The following is a 20,737-nucleotide window of genomic DNA, read 5'->3' as shown; positions in this document are numbered from 1 at the left end:
GGATAGGAAATATGTAATTCCTGTTTGTGTTATTTTCCCCACATGCTGAGAAGACATAAAAGCCTGACAATTCTTTATGAAGAAAGGATATCCAAGTATCATAACTTGCGTTGGCTAATTGCAGCTTGCTTGAGTGCCTATTTAAAGGTACCCTATTCTCCAAAAGTGTAAAATATATCATATATCATCTAAACATATTACATTGATCGAAACAGTACATATTACCTGTTTGGAGACCACACTGCTGATAGTCTTTTGTATTGGCACAAAATTAAACAGCTAAAATGTTAATAAAAAAGAATACTCTGATAATATATTGCCATGTCAGTCTGGAAATTTTGTAGCAGTGATTAAAGTATATGTAAACCCTCTCCTTGTAAAACAACCCATTCAGTTCAAAATAGAAATGAAAGTCAAAACATTTGTGTATCGATATAAAAAAAACATTTTTCCCGTTTTATAAGTAATCACATACCCTCTAAGCTCCTTCTGCATCTGAGAAGAGAAAGCTGGGGGATGAGATACAGCTGTACACCTAATTTCCCGGTGAATGGCTGGCCAGGGTGGGGGGTGAAAAATATCAACAGAAGTCTGATCACTGGGGAGAGCGCACTGAGTTCCCACCACAGCAATTTTTAACTAAAGATGTAATTACTGCAGTTGCTGGCAGCTCGTGTGGGCCTTGTTTGCTCTTACGTAGCTGTCCTTGTGCACTGTAGATGGTCGTGGTATGGAGCTGTATGCCTTCCTCTATGCCCCAATGGTCTCACTTGGTGCTGGCCCTTTATCAGTCCCTGTGACAGATATGGGTGATCCCATGAATTGGCCGGCATCTTACCTGTGACTTCATCGCACTAGAAGTGACACCGACTCTCTGCACCAGAAGTGCCTGGGAAGCCACCTTGGAAACTGGTATTAGGCATTGTGAGAGGAGACAGCCAACATCTGTATCTTCTCCTCTCATCCAGTGGAGGACTATTACATTCCAGCTCCACCCTTAGCTGCACATACTGTATATAAACTCATCATGTCTACGCCTCTTTCAGTGCTGCATCATCTAGTTATTAATCCTGACAGCTTCACTAATGGTAGGTGGAATACACTTACATGGTCTCTCTCTCCGCTTTTTGGGCCAAATTTAGAAATGCTATGCTTTTCTTGCTTTTATCCTGTACAGAGAGTATCAGCCCAGCTGGTTTCTTTTCTCACACAAGACTGATCTTTTGATCAAGGCTTTGGTCTTTTTATTGGTCATACTACCTTCTTTACGTCTGGGCTGTACCTACAATCCTCTGGGATCTACCTACAATCTTATGCCCCTGGCTGAGCAGACTATATCCACCTATGAGAATCTTTGATGTGAGAATCTTTTGTTCCACTTTATAGATAATGACTACTTTTGTTTAGTTACACTATTGATATTTTAGATGGGTATTTTTTTTTATTGTGTACTTCCTCCTCCTCCCTTTTTTGTGCAGGTTATGCTCATTGGCCCCTCTGGAGGTGGCGTGGTCTGTTTGGGGGCGTACTCACTGCAGGTGATTGGCTGGACACACACCATTTTTATGTAAATGCAGGATAATGGGTAAACACAGTTCCCTTCTATTGCCTGTAAGTATAGTATGACATAATGATTGCATTCTGTTATGTATTGCATTATGTGTATGTTGTTTGTTACATCTTTTTATTTTAATTGTTTTGTGGATCTGAGACTGGGATAAATCCCTGACGAAGAGGGATACACTTTTTCTTTGTTTTCATCAACATTGGGTCCACCCTGTAAGGTACTGCTTTATGTTGAGCACATGTGGCCTGGTATGGTTCAGGTATGGGGCAAACAATCATCCCCCCCTCTCCTGGCCTGGTCTGGGACGTCATGCATTTCCCCCTTTTTTTTTTAATTCTTTTTCTTCCTTAAAATCCACATCAGGCCCAAAAAGTCTGTTATAGATTTTGGATGCTTCACACATTTTTTCAGTAAGTCCCCTTAAAATTCATACCAGACCTGAAGTGCCTGGTATGAATTATAAGGCACCCCCCCCTCCATTTTTTAAAACTATCCCTGGCTCATTTTTTTACATGACCAGTGATTTCCAGCCATGTAAGTGAATGGAACAGGTGACTTCATTGATTGTTAAGGACTCAGTGGTGCTTGCACCTGCTGGTGTACTTCACAATCATTGACAGCGGAAGGTGTCATATATAATACCAATAGAAATATCACTATTATACATGACATCCAATTTGCATTCGAACTGAATTTAAGCTCATTCCTATCAGGGATATTCTGGAGTGATGAGAGGCTTTCTGGCCACTTGTTCCAGTTACTATTGTCCAACGCTGCCAGTAGAGAGTTGGCTTTCACCTGTTGACCTTTTCCCTTGGGATTATAAATACTCCCAGTTGCACTGGACAGGGATATATTAGTTGGGACCTCTGTAGCACTACCCCCACAGGAGCTGCTTGGTTGGTTGGGTTCTCTGTTCTTTGCCTCAACTCAATGAATAACTTCAGCCCCTCTGGCACACCTAGATGAATGACAACTGCTGCAAATGCTTAAAAGAACACAGGTATGAATACCTTTTAACTTGACTGTGAATGAGTACCAGGAAATAGAAACAAGGCTGTTCAGTGGTAAAGTAACTCAATGTATTGGTACAGGTTAGAGTAAATGGTGGTATAAGCATAAAAGAGCATACAAAGGGTAGATTCAGGTACAGTATGCTAGACAGTATAATCACTATGCCAAAGTCACATAAGATTGAGTTGTCTACCACTCGACTGGAATTAACTCATTAATCAGCAATGTCATCAGTAACTAGTGCATATAAGCCTTAACTGGAAGGTAAATAATAGTAACATAACTAGGTTAGAGTGCATTGTAGGAGAATAACTAGGATTTAGTGCAATTTCCCCTGAGAGGTAATGCTTAGCATGGGCAATAATTAAAGGTCTCTGTGGAACAGCTGTAAAGGGCAGTTCTTGGTCCTAACTCTTCAGTCGACTAGCGTTGGGGCCCAGTTGTACCATTTGTGCACATGAGTACAGTCACACCTACAGGCAGCAAACAAGGCTACTAGGTGGCTGTATGGTCAATTTCTAAATGGTTCAGTCTCTCTCCAGCCGCAGATAGTAAATCCCCACAGCAGCAGTTGACCAGCCCCAGCAATACTGCAGCTCACCATCCAGTCAGCACTCCGGATCCTGCTCAGGCCTGTCCTATAGAACAGGCAGTGAAAGGTAATCCTTCAAAGATGATAAAATCTCTGGTTGCCACAAAGGTTCACCAGAGCTAGCATCCCTCATTAAAAGACTCAACCTTTATTCTTGTTCCGGTGACAATCTAAAATTTTAGTTTTTCTTTCACTTTCACTCATGGTGAACAGCAAAAAGGACAAATAGAGGGGGTGAATCTTCCAAACAGGGGTGCAAACAACAATAAAAAACCTGACAGGTAATCTAATCCACTAATCTGATTGTACTCTACCCAAAACTAAAAATAATGTTTTTAGTATACTTGAACATCTCAGAGATCACAACGTTGTCCCCCTACCAGCTTATTTCAATGGATTGATGGCACCATTTTTGTTTTGGTCGTATCCAGGTTCAGCATCTTCTGGCTTAGAGATGACACAACCATGTAAATCCAATTCCCTTTGCACTTTCCCAGTACATGCTTAAAGGGTATTTCCATGTTTGGCACCATATTGGGATAACACCTAATTTGTATTTGTTGTTGCATGTACCCATTCACATAGCAAAACTTTAAAAAAGATTAAATTGCAGCTTACCTTTTTAGATTCTCATTTCTGGTACTTCCAGCAACGAAAAAAAATCTGCTTAGTTCTCTTTGTTATGAGGGGAGCAGGGAAGCTGTCGTTACCGTAGTTAACCCTGTCTGGAGGCAAGGTTAATTATGAATAGAGATGAGCGAAGTATTCAAAAATTCGATTCGACTGATTCGGCGAATTCGTGGAAAAATTTCGATTCGAGTCGAATATATTCGCTGTGAATTTAACTTTAAAAAGGGTGTTTCTAGGCTTCAGAGAGACTTAATAGTAGTGCAGAACACTGTACCTTTAATTTAAATGCCCTTGGAGTCTGCTGGGGAAGAGAAATAATACTGTCAGTCAGTATGACATGCAGATGAGTGCCGTCGATCTTAGAATCACCGCACACTTCACTCATTTGGGCAGTCACGGGGCCAAAACCAGAGTGTGGAGCCACAGTGTGGCGGTGGAGGCAGCAGCAATGGGAGGCCATACAGCACCCTATGACAAAAATGGAAACCACCAGCAGTGTGAGGAGACCTGAAAGTGGCACATGGCAGAGTGTGGCGATAGAGACAGCAGCAATGGGAGGCCGTACAGGGACCCATGACACACTCTGGACCTGGCAGCAGCATGAGGAGGCGGTACAGGGGCCCATGACAGATTACGGGCCTGGCAGCAGCATGAGGAGTCGGTACGGGGGCCCATGGCAGATTACGGGCCTGGCAGCAGCAATGGGAGGCCGTACAGGGACCCATGACACACTCTGGACCTGGCAGCAGCATGGGGAGGCGGTACAGGGGCCCATGACAGATTACGGGCCTGGCAGCAGCATGAGGAGTCGGTACGGGGGCCCATGACACACTCTGGACCTGGCAGCAGCATGAGGAGGCGGTACAGGGGCGCATGACAGATTACGAGCCTGGCAGCAGCAACTTGGACAGGAGGACGTTCAGCTTCTGCACCGTCGGGTGCGTGCTCGCAAACTGTTGTCTCTTGGAAACGGATTCCAAGAAAGACTGCTGACGGAATCCGTGAAGAGGAGTAGCAGGAGAAGGAGCATCTGAACGAGCGGAATATGCCAACAAGCGACAACAGGGGCCCATGACAGATTACAGGCCTGGCAGCAGCATGAGGAGTCGGTACGGGGGCCCATGGCAGATTAGGGGCCTGGCAGCAGCTATGGGAGGCCCGTAATCTGCCAGCACCCTATGACAAAAAATGGAACCCACCAGCAGTGTGAGGAGACCTGAAAGTGGCACATGGCAGAGTGTGGCGATGGAGACAGCAGCAATGGGAGGCCGTACAGGGACCCATGAGAGACTCTGGACCTGGCAGCAGCATGAGGAGGCGGTATAGGGGCCCATGGCAGATTAGGGGCCTGGCAGCAGCTATGGGAGGCCCGTAATCTGCCAGCACCCTATGACAAAAAATGGAACACACCAGCAGTGTAAGGAGACCTGAAAGTGGCACATGGCAGAGTGTGGCGATGGAGACAGCAGCAATGGGAGGCCGTACAGGGACCCATGAGAGACTCTGGACTTGGCAGCAGCATGAGGAGGCGGTATAGGGGCCCATGGCAGATTAGGGGCCTGGCAGCAGCTATGGGAGGCCCGTAATCTGCCAGCACCCTATGACAAAAAATGGAACACACCAGCAGTGTGAGGAGACCTGAAAGTGGCACATGTTTGGGGCATGATTCATGGCGGATTTAGTCAGTTGTGTCAGGAACTGGTGGTTTGAAATCCAGAGTAATCCACGCCTGATTCATTTTTACAAACGTGAGTCTCTCCACACTTTGGGTGGACAGTCGTGTCCTCCGCGGAGTTGCAATACCTCCTGCCGCACTAAACACGCGCTCCGATGCCACGCTACTGGCCGGGCATGACAGCCTTTCAAGGGCAAATTCAGCTAGTTGGGGCCAAAGGTCAAGTTTCGTTGCCCAGTAGTCAAGGGGATTGTCTACCTCGGTTGGCAGGGTGCTGTCCAAGTAGGCCTAAGCCTGTTGTTTGAGGTCCTGCTCCAGGTCCACCTGATGCTGCTGCTGCTGCTGCTGCTGCTGCGGCTGGTTAGTAGTTTCCTCACTGCGCTGGTGAAGAAAGCTACTCATCATTGACTGCAGACTGAGGCAGCCGCTGCTGGTGGAGCTGCCACTGCTCCTACCACCCCACCCCTCCCCTGCTGCCATGGCAGCGGAACGCGAGCGCACAGGGCCCACAGTGTCTGAGGATGGACGTTGGCGCAGACAGGCAGAGACCAGCTGACTACATAGGTGGTTTTTATAGTACGTTATTTTGGCCTCCCTCTCAGCAGGTGTGAAAAAGGCCACCATTTTTGAACGGTAGCGAGGGTCCAACAAGGTGGACAGCCAAAAGTCATCCCTCTGTCTGATGGTTATTATTCGGCTGTCGCTACGCAAGCAAGCGAGCATGCTATGGGCCATTTGTGCCAAGGAATGCGAGGGACTCCCTGCCTCCATCTCCACAGCATACTGCCACGGTGCGTCTGGGTCCTCTGTCTCCTCTTCCTCCTCCTCTACCAGATGCTCCTGCTCCTCCACTCCTGTCCGCTGAGTGGAAAAACCACCCATTTCACTCAATAATTCCTGAGCACCAATGTCCTCCTCTACCTCCTCCTCTTCTTCCTGTCCTGCCCCCACAGGGGTCATGTGGCGTTGAGATCTGTGCGCCACGTCTACCGCACCCTGACCAGCCATTGTTAACAGCATTTGTTCCAGGACGTGCAACAGAGGAATGACGTCGTTCATCCCATAGTCCTGCCAACTCACGAATAGCGTGGCCTCCTCAAAGGGCCTGAGCAAGCGCAGGTGTCACGCATGAGCTGCCAATGGCTGACATCTAAGTTACACAGGGAGTACCTTTATCCGCTTTTAACATCAGGAAATCTGTGATGGCCTTTTGCTGTTCGTAAAGGCGGTCTAACATATGTAGGGTTGAATTCCACCTTGTTGCAACGTCACAGCATGAGGAGTCGATATAGGGGCCCATGGCAGATTAGGGGCCTGGCAGCAGCTATGGGAGGCCCGTAATCTGCCAGCACCCTATGACAAAAAATGGAACACACCAGCAGTGTGAGGAGACCTGAAAGTGGCACATGGCAGAGTGTGGCGATGGAGACAGCAGCAATGGGAGGCCGTACAGGGACCCATGAGAGACTCTGGACCTGGCAGCAGCATGAGGAGGCGGTATATAGGGGCCCATGGCAGATTAGGGGCCTGGCAGCAGCTATGGGAGGCCCGTAATCTGCCAGCACCCTATGTCAAAAAATTGAACACACCAGCAGTGTGTGAGGAGACCTGAAAGTGGCACATGGCAGAGTGTGGCGATGGAGACAGCAGCAATGGGAGGCCGTACAGGGACCCATGACAGACTCTGGACTTGGCAGCAGCATGAGGAGGCGGTATATAGGGGCCCATGGCAGATTAGGGGCCTGGCAGCAGCTATGGGAGGCCCGTAATCTGCCAGCACCCTATGACAAAAAATGGAACACACCAGCAGTGTGTGAGGAGACCTGAAAGTGGCACATGTTTGAGGCATGATTCATGGTGGATTTAGTCAGTTGTGTCAGGAACTGGTGGTTTGAAATCCAGACTAATCCACGCCTGATTCATTTTCACAAACGTGAGTCTCTCCACACTTTGGGTGGACAGTCGTGTCCTCCGCGGAGTTACAATACCTCCTGCCGCACTAAACACGCGCTCCGATGCCACGCTACTGGCCGGGCATGACAGCCTTTCAAGGGCAAATTCAGCTAGTTGGGGCCAAAGGTCAAGTTTCGTTGCCCAGTAGTCAAGGGGATTGTCTACCTCGGTTGGCAGGGTGCTGTCCAAGTAGGCCCAAGCCTGTTGTTTGAGGTCCTGCTCCAGGTCCACCTGATGCTGCTGCTGCTGCTGCTGCTGCGGCTGGTTAGTAGTTTCCTCACTGCGCTGGTGAAGAAAGCTACTCATCATCGACTGCAGACTGAGGCAGCCGCTGCTGGTGGAGCTGCCACTGCTCCTACCACCCCACCCCTCCCCTGCTGCCATGGCAGTGGAACGCGAGCGCACAGGGCCCACAGTGTCTGAGGATGGACGTTGGCGCACAAAGGCAGAGACCAACTGACTACATAGGTGGTTTTTATAGTACGTTATTTTGGCCTCCCTCTCAGCAGGTGTGAAAAAGGCCACCATTTTTGAAGGGTAGCAAGGGTCCAACAAGGTGGACAGCCAAAAGTCATCCCTCTGTCTGATGGTTATTATTCGGCTGTCGCTACGCAAGCAAGCGAGCATGCTATGGGCCATTTGTGCCAAGGAATGCGAGGGACTCCCTGCCTCCATCTCCACAGCATACTGCCACGGTGCGTCTGGGTCCTCTGTCTCCTCCTCCTCCTCCTCTACCAGATGCTCCTGCTCCTCCACTCCTGTCCACTGAGTGGAAAAACCACCCATTTCACTCAATAATTCCTGAGCACAAATGTCCTCCTCTACCTCCTCCTCTTCTTCCTGTCCTGCCCCCACAGGGGTCATGTGGCGTTGAGATCTGTGCGCCACGTCTACCGCACCCTGACCAGCCATTGTTAACAGCATTTGTTCCAGGACGTGCAACAGAGGAATGACGTCGTTCATCCCATAGTCCTGCCGACTCACGAATAGCGTGGCCTCCTCAAAGGGCCTGAGCAAGCGGCAGGTGTCACGCATGAGCTGCCAATGGCTGACATCAAAGTTACACAGGGGAGTACCTTTATCCGCTTGTAACATCAGGAAATCGGTGATGGCCTTTCGCTGTTCGTAAAGGCGGTCTAACATGTGTAGGGTTGAATTCCACCTTGTTGCAACGTCGCAGATCAGGCGATGCTGTGCAATTCCGTTCTGCCGCTGCAGCTCAAGGAGGGTGTGCTTTGCGGTGTAGGAATGGCTGAAATGCATGCAAAGTTTACGTGACATTTTAAGGATGTCTTGCAGTGGGATGGTGGATTTTAGGAACCGCTTGACAACCAGATTGAACACGTGAGCCATGCATGGCGCATGGCACAACCTTCCTTGACGCAGAGCAGACAACATGTTCTTTCCGTTGTCGGTCAACATGGTTCCGATTTTGAGTTTGCGCGGAGACAGCCATCTGTCGATTTCTCTGTTCATTACACTGAGAAGTTCCTCCCCTGTGTGACTACGTTCGCCAAGGCATACCAGGTGCAGCACAGCGTGACACCGTTGCGCCCTGCACATGTGATATGCCGGTCGGGTAATGGGACTTGGCACGGGGGTGGCGGCTGAGGACACGGCGGAAGAAGAGGTGGTAGAGGCGGACATCTTTGCCGGACCAAGGACGTGCAAACGTGGAGGCAAAAGCGGCGTGACCTGTCCAAGTTGCTGGTGCGGCTGTGACGGCACCACGTTCACCCAGTGGGCCGTAAATGACATGTACTGTCCCTGACCGTAGTTACAGCTCCACACGTCGGCGCTGCCGTGCACTTTGGCAGAGACCGACATGCTCAAAGACTGGCCCACCATCTCTTCTACATGTGAATGCAGGGCTGGCACTGCCTTTTTGGCGAAGAAATGACGGCTTGGCACTCTCCACCGCGGCGCGGCACAAGCCATCATTTCTCGGAAAGGTGCTGAGTCCACCACTTGGAAAGGGAGGGACTGCAGCACCAGCAACTTGGACAGGAGGACGTTCAGCTTTTGCACCGTCGGGTGCGTGCTCGCAAACTGTTGTCTCTTGGAAACGGATTCCAAGAAAGACTGCTGACGGAATCCGTGAAGAGGAGTAGCAGGAGAAGGAGCATCTGAACGAGCGGAAGATGCCAACGAGCGACAACTCCCCTCAGCAGAGGTGTTGGAGCCTTGACTGGCTGATGGAGGGCGATTGACGTCAGGTGACGGAGCAAGTAACGGAGCGGGTGATGGAGCGGGGGCTGGGGCGGGCAGAACCGCCGTATCTTTATCACGGTTTTCCCAGGCCACCAAATGGCGACGCTGCATATGCTGCCACAACGCTGTAGTCCCAACATGGGCCCCCTGGCCACGCTGGACTTTCTGGCCACATAGTCGACATACGGCTACGTTTACTTCCTCGGGCGGCTTGACAAAAAATTGCCACACCGCCGAGTAGGAAACTTTGCCCCCGATACTCCTCACTGGCTGACTGCTGCTTCCTCCGTGCACACCGGCACCACTACTGGCCGTGGTGGTAGGCTGCAGTGGAGCTGGTGCTCTACTCCGTGGCCGTTTGGCTCCACTGACACTGCTGCGACCCTGCTGCTGTCTCCTGGGCAACCCACCGACTGTTTTGCTCGCTGCCAAGCTGCCACCCTCTTCTCCTGATGATGCGGAAGAAATTGCCTGATGACGACGAGGCTGCCAAGTGCGATCAACCTCCTCATCATCAAGTAGGGTCTCCGCCTCACTACTAGCCCCCTCGGCTGCGCCTGGGTCAGGAGACAGACCTGTCTCTAGACCGGCTACCGAGCCACTCTCCTCGCCACTACTTCTTCGCCTGGCTGCTGAAAAGGCGGATGTCTCCCCCCGTTCCTGACCGCCCTCTGTTAGCTCTTCCTCACTGTACAGTGGGGCTGAGCCCACAGCATGCGATACTTCGCTTGGTGAGGGAACACCAAAGGACAGGGGCAGGTAGAGGACACGTGATTTCAGTGGGCTTGGTCCCGGGCCATCCCAACTAACGGTTGTGTCTGACGTACCCACCGACCGTTGGCTGTAGGTGTCAGAGGTGACCTGGGAAGAGGAAGACGACCGAGCCAACCAATCGACGACGGCAGGGTTGTCGGTGGAGACACGACCGCTGGATGACACCGGGAGCACTGGCCTCTGGCTGCGAATAGTGCTGCCTCGACCCCTTCCTCTGCTGCCACGTCTGCTCGCTCCTAAAACATTGCCTCCTCTGCCACTCCTCTGCATGTTGTCTGACATACTCTTTAATTCAACGATTCTGTGTCCCTGAGTAACAATTCTGTGTCCCTGAGTAACAATTCTGTGTCTGTCCCTGAGTAACAATTCTGTGGCCCTAAGTAATGGTTCTGTGGCCCTCAGTAACAATTCCGTGTCCCTCAGTAACAATTCTGTGTCTGTCCCTGAGTAACAATTATGTGGCCCTAAGTAACGGTTCTGTGGCCCTCAGTAACAATTCTGTGTCCCTGATTAACGTTTATGTGGCCCTAAGTAACGGTTCTGTGGCCCTCAGTAACAATTCTGTGTCCCTGAGTAACAATTCTGTGTCTGTCCGAGTAACAATTCTGTGGCCCTAAGTAACAGTTCTGTGGCCCTCAGTAACAATTCTGTGTCCCTGAGTAACCTTTCTGTGGCCCTAAGTAACAGTTCTGTGGCCCTCAGTAACAATTCTGTGTCCCTGAGTAACAATTCTGTGGCCCTAAGTAACAGTTCTGTGGCCCTCAGTAACAATTCTGTGTCCCTGAGTAACAATTCTGTGGCCCTAAGTAACGGTTCTGTGGCCCTCAGTAACAATTCTGTGTCCCTGAGTAACAATTCTGTGTCTGTCCGAGTAACAATTCTGTGGCCCTAAGTAACAGTTCTGTGGCCCTCAGTAACAATTCTGTGTCCCTAAGTAACAAATCTGTGGCCCTAAGTAACGGTTCTGTGGCCCTCAGTAACAATTCTGTGTCCCTAAGTAACAATTCTGTGGCCCTAAGTAACGGTTCTGTGGCCCTCAGTAACAATTCTGTGTCCCTAAGTAACAATTCTGTGGCCCTAAGTAACGGTTCTGTGGCCCTCAGTAACAATTCTGTGTCCCTCAGTAACAATTCTGTGTCCCTCAGTAACAATTCTGTGTCTGTCCCTGATTAACGTTTACGTAACCCTAAGTAACGGTTCTGTGGCCCTCAGTAACAATTCTGTGTCCCTGATTAACGTTTCTGTGGCCCTAAGTAACGGTTCTGTGGCCCTCAGTAACAATTCTGTGTCCCTCAAGAAACAATTCTGTGTCTGTCCGTGAGTAACAATTCTGTGGCCCTAAGTAACGGTTCTGTGGCCCTCAGTAACAATTCTGTGTCCCTGATTAACGTTTATGTGGCCCTAAGTAACGGTTCTGTGGCCCTCAGTAACAATTCTGTGTCCCTGATTAACATTTCTGTGGCCCTAAGTAACGGTTCTGTGGCCCTCAGTAACAATTCTGTGTCCCTCAGTAACAATTCTGTGTCTGTCCCTGAGTAACAATTCTGTGGCCCTAAGTAATGGTTCTGTGGCCCTCAGTAACAATTCTGTGTCCCTGATTAACTTTTATGTGGCCCTAAGTAATGGTTCTGTGGCCCTCAGTAACAATTCTGTGTCCCTGATTAACGTTTCTGTGGCCCTCAGTAACAATTCTGTGTCCCTCAGTAACAATTCTGTGTCTGTCCCTGAGTAACAATTCTGTGGCCCTAAGTAACGGTTCTGTGGCCCTCAGTAACAATTCTGTGTCCCTGAGTAACAATTCTGTGGCCCTAAGTAACGGTTCTGTGGCCCTCAGTAACAATTCTGTGTCCCTGAGTAACAATTCTGTGTCTGTCCCTGAGTAACAATTATGTGGCCCTAAGTAACGGTTATGTGGCCCTCAGTAACAATTCTGTGTCCCTGAGTAACGTTTCTGTGGCCCTAAGTAACGGTTCTGTGGCCCTCAGTAACAATTCTGTGTCCCTGAGTAACAATTCTGTGTCTGTCCCTGAGTAACAATTCTGTGGCCCTAAGTAACGGTTCTGTGGCCCTCAGTAACAATTCTGTGTCCCTGAGTAACGTTTCTGTGGCCCTAAGTAGCAATTCTGTGGCCCTCAGTAACAATTCTGTGTCTGTCCCTGAGTAACAATTCTGTGGCCCTAACTAACGTTTCTGTGGCCCTAAGTAACAGTTCTGTGGCCCTCAGTAACAATTCTGTGTCCCTGAGTAACGTTTCTGTGGCCCTAAGTAACAATTCTCTGGCACTCAGTAACAATTCTGTCTGTCCCTGAGTAACAATTCTGTGGCCCTAAGTAACAATTCTGTGGCCCTCAGTAACAATTCTGTGTCTGTCCCTGAGTAACAATTCTGTGGCCCTAACTAACGTTTCTGTGGCCCTAAGTAACAGTTCTGTGGCCCTCAGTAACAATTCTGTGTCTGTCCCTGAGTAACAATTCTGTGGCCCTAACTAACGTTTCTGTGGCCCTCAGTAACAGTTCTGTGGCCCTCAGTAACAATTCTGTGTCTGTCCCTGAGTAACAATTCTGTGGCCCTAACTAACGTTTCTGTGGCCCTAAGTAACAATTCTCTGGCACTCAGTAACAATTCTGTCTGTCCCTGAGTAACAATTCTGTGGCCCTAATAACGTTTCTGTGGCCCTAAGTAACAGTTCTGTGGCCCTCAGTAACAATTCTGTGTCTGTCCCTGAGTAACAATTCTGTGGCCCTAACTAACGTTTCTGTGGCCCTAAGTAACAATTCTCTGGCACTCAGTAACAATTCTGTCTGTCCCTGAGTAACAATTCTGTGGCCCTAATAACGTTTCTGTGGCCCTAAGTAACAGTTCTGTGGCCCTCAGTAACAATTCTGTGTCTGTCCCTGAGTAACAATTCTGTGGCCCTAACTAACGTTTCTGTGGCCCTAAGTAACAATTCTCTGGCACTCAGTAACAATTCTGTCTGTCCCTGAGTAACAATTCTGTGGCCCTAACTAGCGTTTCTTTGGCCCTAAGTAACGATTCTGTGTCCCTGAGTAATGCTTCTCTGTCCCTAAGTAACGTTTCTCTGTCCCCAAGTAACGTTTCTGTGGCCCTAACTCTGTCCCTAATACAGAGCGGTCTGCCTCTCTTGAATGACTGGAGGCAAATGAAGAATTCTAAAATGGCCGCTATTTATAGCTCGACCATTACACAGTGCTGGCTGCCTGGCTGCTGATTGGCTAATGCGATCACATGTCATTAAGGAATGCATTATGGGTCAGCGCGCCTTGTCTGCGCGCCTTCCCAGACATCCCCGCTCCGTCGCCGCACATGTCCGCCGCCATTTTAGGAAAAATTTCGATTCGCGCGTCCGAAGTAGGCTATTTTTCAGATTTTTTTCCAATATTCGACTCGAATTCCACTTCGCCTACTTCGATTCGCTCATCTCTAATTATGAACATAGTCTGTCCTAACAAGAGGATAAAGGTTTAGGAACTAGGCTTCTTCATTGTATGTTAATGAGAACTGGAATCAGTCAGTCCCTAGCTCAGCTACTCGGACAGATCACATTGAGCTAGATGAGAAATGCTTGCAGTCAGCCATGACACCTTTCCTCAGAAATATTTAAAAAGGTAAGAAATATTTTTATTGTATTTCTCTTTCAGGTATGCTGTGTGAAAAGAAACACATAACATACATATAGTGGGGTTTTCTGAAATGTGACTACAAAGTGGAAATACACTTTAACCAGTTCCCGCCCTTGCCTATAGTAAAATGACTTTCATCGATGCGGATGGACGTCATATGACATCCTCCCATATTGCTGCTGCATTTCCGCAAGATCTGTCACCATTTGTGTCCACTCAATGACTGATCTATGTACCGGCCCATGACCAATTACAGCAGGTCACATGACAATTGTAAACAATGGATGGCTTGCTTTCATGCCATCCATTGTATACAATTATGTTGCTAGCTTTGATTGGTCACAGTGATCACATGATACAGACTGGGCCAATCATATATCATCTGTGTCATGTGATTAGCTGTATTCAATCACAGCCAATCACAACAAAACAAACTGAATGAATCCATTTGATTCAGTAAAATGCTTGCTTATAGCAATGAAATTCATTGCTGTAAGCAATCATAATGTGTGAAAAAACAAATACTGATCAATTCCCCAGAGTAGTGCAAAGTTACTAGGGTAACATTATATTACTCTGGTCCAGGGGCGGACTGACCATTTGGAAACTCGGGCACTGCCCGAGGGCCCGGGGTCAGTAGGGGGACCCATGAGATGCCCCTGGTACCTTTTTCATAGGCTTTTTTGAGTTTTGGCAAGGACACAGGGGCCCCATGAGTTGTCAGTTTGCCCCTGCTCTGGTCACAGTGTGGTTTGAAAAAAAATCGTAAAAAAAAAAAAAAAAAAGGAATTAAAATATTTTAAGAATTGAAAAAAAAAATAATTTTTTTGTACTTTCACCAGTCAGTGTCCCTGATCAAAACCACACCAGTTATATGATGACGTTGTACTGCACTGGTGATAGTATGTAGAAAGTAAAAATATTGTGCTTTTTTTTCCCACCTTCCAAACAATTATGACAAAAAATGACAACTTCAAAAAACTTCCCATGCCTCTTACTAAATACCTTAGACTGTCTACTTTCCAAAAAGGGGTAATTTGGGGAATATCTGTACTGTCCTGACATTTTTGGTCCTCAAGAAATGTGATAGGCCGTCAGTACATCAGGATTGATCTATTTTCAGATATCCAGTATACCATAGTTTGTAGACTCTATAACTTTCCTACAGACTAACAAATATACACTAATTTGGGTTATTTTCACCTAAGAAATGTAGCAAGTTAGATTTTGGCCTAAATGTACGAAGAACAATTATTCATTTGATTGTTTTTTTCTGTTTGTTTTCCTGGTGTTTTTTCATGTATTTAGCAAAAAATTAAAAACCCAGTGGAGATTAAATACTACCAAAGAAAGCTCTACTTAACTTTTGTGAACAAAAATTCAAAGTGTGAGATTGCCTTCAGCCTTACTTTCAACTTTAATCATTCTACACAGGGGTGTATTTACCACAAGGCAAACAAGGCATTTACGTAGGGCGGCATTTTTCAGGGGGGGCAGCACTGCCCCTTGGAAGAAGGGATGGAAGAAGGGACACACTGGGGACCTGGTGGGTTTCCCAGAGATGCTGTGGGTTTCATGACAGTGTATGCACAGCCTGACTCTCGTTCCTGGGGATGTCCCGAGCTGTGAAGGTGAGTGTCTTTCTCTCTCTCGCCATGGGGGATGATGGCTGATGTATGGGGGGGAAGTGGTAGTTGAAGGCTCGGGTGGAGGGCAGGGGTGTTCTTGGTCAATGTCAGGCTCTTTCTGTGGAGGGGAGGGGGGTATGCCAATTTTTGTGTTGCCTAGGGCAGCACAAAACCTAAATACACCACTGGTTATACACCCCAATTTCTTTACTACATTTGGGAACATTTTTTCTCATTATTATTTTTTTACAAATAAGTGTTTAAAGAAATAAACTCGGATGCTTCCACCTGTCTTGTCTAGGCAAAAAACATATAACTCCAGCAGCCTGCAGCCTCCTGGAATAACAATGTCATGCATCCCAGGAGGCTTTGGGCACTAAATGTCACACTGCATGTGCACCAGAAATACATTGCAAAGTATCCAAAGTATACAGCACACTGCACATGTGCAGGGACATGTCATCAGGGGGGCCACAGGAAGAAGTAGCCAGCCCCCTGATGACATAGGAAAAGAAGATGGTGGTGCGGGACCCAGTGCGCTGTGGTGCAGCAATGGATTAAAGCCTACAATGCTGGATTTGCTGGGTAGGGGACTATGTTTTTTTAAAGACAACTTAGCAGACAAGGTAAGATGGGATAAGGATAAGAAGAGAGTGAAGTTGTATTCGTTGTATGTATGCTTAACAATGAGTGTGTATGTCTGGGCCTTGTAATTTCTGTGAGGATACAATTTAATTGTCCATAGGTAATCCATGTATCATTGTACAAGTATATCCTTTGGACCAAATGCCCCATGGTTATTACACAGATCTGTGAATTATTTCGTTTTTTACCATTTATTTTTCTTATTTGTATTTCCATGGTTATTACATTGTATATGTAGGGATTTGTGTTTATCAAGACCATCGGGATGGCACAGTAAGCCTGGGTTCACACTTCTGTGGTGCGGCATATCGCATGTGATTCGTACAGGAACCGCACCGCATTCCTGTGCAAATCACATGCAAATTCTGTGCAGTGCAATTTGGGCCATACATTTTCTATGGCTTAAATTGCACTGCATCCGCATGAAAAAGGTGCAGGACCTTTTTTTGTCAGCACTAGAATCGGTTCGCATGGATATTCACACCCATATGATCTGATTCTGCACATCGCACCGCGTTTTGTGAACGGATTTGGGGTGTTATTAACTTAACATACACACCCGCAGAAGTTCGCATGAATAGAGTGCGATTGTGATGCAGTGCGGAATTCCACACCACATCAGTGTGAACCCAGACTAAAAGTGATCTAGCACTGCTACTCTGTGAGTACTGGATAATTAACCCTAATATTTACTGCTGAAAGGTTTAACCGTTTGTTAACAATCATCGCATAATTAGCATTTCGATTCCAGTGTGCTGCAAGTGTGCCAAACTGTCAGAGAGAGATATAGCAGCCCTAGGTTTAAGAAACAATTGTGTTAGCTAAAACATGTTTATTCTGTTTTCATGATATTTATCACACCTTGCCTTTCCATAGACATCTACATTGAATTACAATTACAGGAACCTGGCAGGAATTCATTATAATAATCTGGAAAGTATAGGCTCCAAGGTTGTCATCTTTATCCCTACTTCACCCCCTACTGAATCACTGTCCTTTTTAATGTGAATGTCAGTTATCCTGGCACACAGCACACAAATGCATATGCCAAGTCAGGGACTAGCTAAACACTGAAGAAATAGTGAGTCAGTTCTCATATTTCTATCCTGAATTTAAAGTTGAACTCCAGGCACAAAAAACTTTCATTGAAATATATTCCCCACTAGCCACAAAAAAATATCAGTTCACTTTGCTTGCCTCAAATGCCTTTGCAAACACAGATATTACCTTGTAAATATAATAATGCCATCATCTGCCTCTTCCCGTGCAGAGAGCAGAGTTGTACACTCATTTAGATGTGTTCTATCCTATATGTATACCGTATATACTGTATCTCCTAAGAGTCCCAGATTGTGCAGGACTGTTCCTCATTTACACCCTAGTCCCTCTGTCATGCATACAGAGGCTTTGTCCCCCAAAGGCTCTACCTCTGTACAATGTGCCCACAGCTTATTCATACAGTATGCATACTACAGTGGAATGTGCATAGGAGTTTACTTATGAATGAACCAATGGATTAGATGTATGTATGTGAATGAACGGGGGGTAATTCTTCTCAATGATCACAAGTGTAAGAAACATTCTCCCCACTGGCCAACACACGAATGTATCATAAGCTGTAGATACAGTCATTTTTAGCAGGGATTCCCTGAGACCAAAAAGTCATTTCAAGGGTTCCTCTGTGTTGAAAAGGTTGAGAAAGGCCGCAATAGGTGTTTGAGCCACCAGATGATAGGCATTAAGAACAGCTAGATTTCTTAGAAATTGGGACAATTACTGATGTTTTCAGGCAGGAAAGTACGTCCTACTCTAAGGAAGCATTAAAGTGGTTGTAAAGGCTAAAGGTTTTTTACCTTCATGCATTCTATGCATAAGGTAAAAAACCTTCTGTGTGCAGCAGTGCCCCCAGCCCCCTCAATACTTACCTCAGTCCCATCGAGATCCAGCCATGTGCATAACAGCCTCAGCTGTCCTGGGTCTCTGCCTCCTCAGTGGCTGAGGCAGCAAGCAGAAGCCATTGGCTCCCACTGCTGTCAATAACAGCCAGTCAGCCAATGAGGAGAAAGAGGGGATGGGGCCAAGCCACGGCTCCGTGTGTGAATGGACACATGGAGCAGCGGGTGCCCCCACAGCAAGCTGCTTGCTATGTGGGCACCCGACAGAAAGGAGGAGCCAGGAGAGCCTGTGGGGGACCCAGGCTCTGTGCTGCTCTGTGCAAAACCACTGCACACAGTAGGTAAGTCTAGAATGTTTGTTATTATACAAAAAAATATGAACCTTTAGTATTGCTTTAAAGATTTCCATAAAGACATCTGCCAATTGATAGGCACATTTCTTTAAAATAATCCCTGGAATGTTACCAGGCCTTGCAGCTTTCCTTTTATTAATTAGTTAAACGCACATCCTGAGCAGAGAACGTAAGAGATATATTCCTGGGTAGAATAGACAATTTAGTAATCAAATCATTGTCTCTTCTCTAACCTCAGTTTATACCTTTGTTTAGCCTCCCTAATGCCCCTTTGCCACACTATATACCTCTTTATCACTTAATTCAAAGGGGATATTCCTTTCCATAACCTGCCTATATACCCAAGGTTTCATACTGGGGAACTGCTTAATCATCAGAACCATCGCTATATCTTCTATCACACTACAAATAGGTTACTAGGGAAACCAGTAGTAAGGACAGTCAGGAGGTGGACTGAGGAAGAAATGACCACCCTTCAGATTGCTTTGAGCGAGCTAAGTGGCAGGTGTTTAGCGATGCTGCTACCACAGGCAATCAGCTAGAAGTAAGAGTATTGCTCTGTGGTAATGGCACATATGAGTAATGTCCATGCAGCCACTGTGTCCCAATTTATTTATTTATTATTTATTTCAGGTACTTATATAGCGCCGTCAATTTTATGCAGCGCTTTACATATATATTGTACATTCACATCAATCCCTAACCCTCAAGGGGTGTACAATCTATGTACACACGTACTAGGGCCAATTTAGACAGGAACCAATTAACCTACCAACATGTCTTTGGAGTGTGGGAGGAAACGGGAGGACCCGGAGGAAACCCACGCAGGCGCAAGGAAAACATGCAAACTCCAGGCAGGTGGTGCCATGGCTGGGATTCGAACCAACGACCCTAGTACTGCCAGGCAAAAGTGCTAACCATTTAGCCACTGTGCTGCCCAATAGACATGACTGGAACTGCCTGCACAGGGATGCATGGAACACCTGTGAGTGTGGTTTCATTTTAGACTAAATCTTGAGCCTGGTACACACGGTAAGTTATTTTTTGCTCAGCCCAGCAGGCTGAATGAAAAAAACTCACGAGGTGGTTTCTGTACTAACTTCTCAATGTTAGTACAGAAATCTCCCCGCTGAGCTATTGTGTTCTGACAGGGGGAACGCCGATCAGCTGCTGGTTTTCCAGCATGCTCATTCAACAGCAGTCGGTTATGAGATCGACTTCTGTCAAACAAGGACCTGTACACATGGGCCAAATGTTGACCAGTTTCTACTGTACCAGCTGATTGCATCCGACATTTGGCCCATGTGTGCAGGGCTAAAAGAATCGGAGCAGCTTTGTATTCAATTTAACTTTACAAAGTCTATTTCTGGGAAAGTTTTTATTTATTTATTATTTTCACAATTGGTGTGGCATGAATAAATTAACTCTATGGTTTAGCATGTTATTGACACTCAGGTCAGCATTTTGAGATATGTAATAAATTACCTGGGCATCGTGGGCAGCACAGCTGTGGAACATAAACTGGATTGGCACAGTGCAGACTTGGGCATTTCACTCTACTGCACAACACATTTCCACCCTGTAACAAGATGATGTGAGTCACTAACATAGTATGCATCATTAAAGGCATTACTTGGATTGTCTGCATCAGAGTGCTAAAGCTGCAGTCCTCTGAGTTAAAATGTTTAAAAGAGAAGTAGGGGTATTGTTTTTTTTGCCCAGTATTTTTTTTTTTGCCCAGTTATACTTACGTAGGTGGATGCAGCATCGGTCTGATTCTGCATCTGTCCCCTGCCAACTCCAAGTGTGAAAACTCAGGGATCACATAATCACTGTGTTCTCACAGCCAGAGATGAGTACTTTGAATGTCCCTAGCAGTCTCACTTTTTTTACAACCTGCTTGGTCATTGTTTATTCCACATGCTTTTGTTATGTCAACATTTATATCACTGTTATAATTAGGCAAGAAAATGCATGTGGATATAGTCTAATGTTGCCTTTACCATGATCTGTATTTTTAAGGTAATTAAAACCTGCTAGAAAACCTTTGTATGACAATCTTTCTATTGCTTTTTCTTGAACTATTTAGACAACTGTCTATAAGATTCTAAATTTCAGAATTCAAAAACTGCTAAAACAATCTCAATACTAAAGCAAAA

General features: G+C 46.7%; 1 protein-coding gene across 1 annotated transcript in view; it reads right to left on the bottom strand.

The window, feature by feature from the left end:
- CHRDL1 (chordin like 1) overlaps positions 1 to 20,737 on the bottom strand; it is a 139,661-nt gene that overhangs the window by 69,821 nt on the left and 49,103 nt on the right. The window contains exon 4 of the mRNA XM_089678268.1: positions 20,064 to 20,157. Coding sequence (XP_089534394.1) covers positions 20,064 to 20,157 — 94 coding nt within the window. The remainder of the gene's footprint in view (positions 1 to 20,063; positions 20,158 to 20,737) is intronic.

Source organism: Staurois parvus, unplaced genomic scaffold (genome assembly GCF_062004578.1).
Source record: "Staurois parvus isolate SC_StPar_1 unplaced genomic scaffold, SC_StPar_1.0 ptg000202l, whole genome shotgun sequence".
Lineage (NCBI taxonomy): Eukaryota > Metazoa > Chordata > Amphibia > Anura > Ranidae > Staurois > Staurois parvus.
The sequence above is the reverse complement of the archived record's forward strand: the minus strand, read 5'-3'. Positions and strand labels throughout refer to the sequence as shown.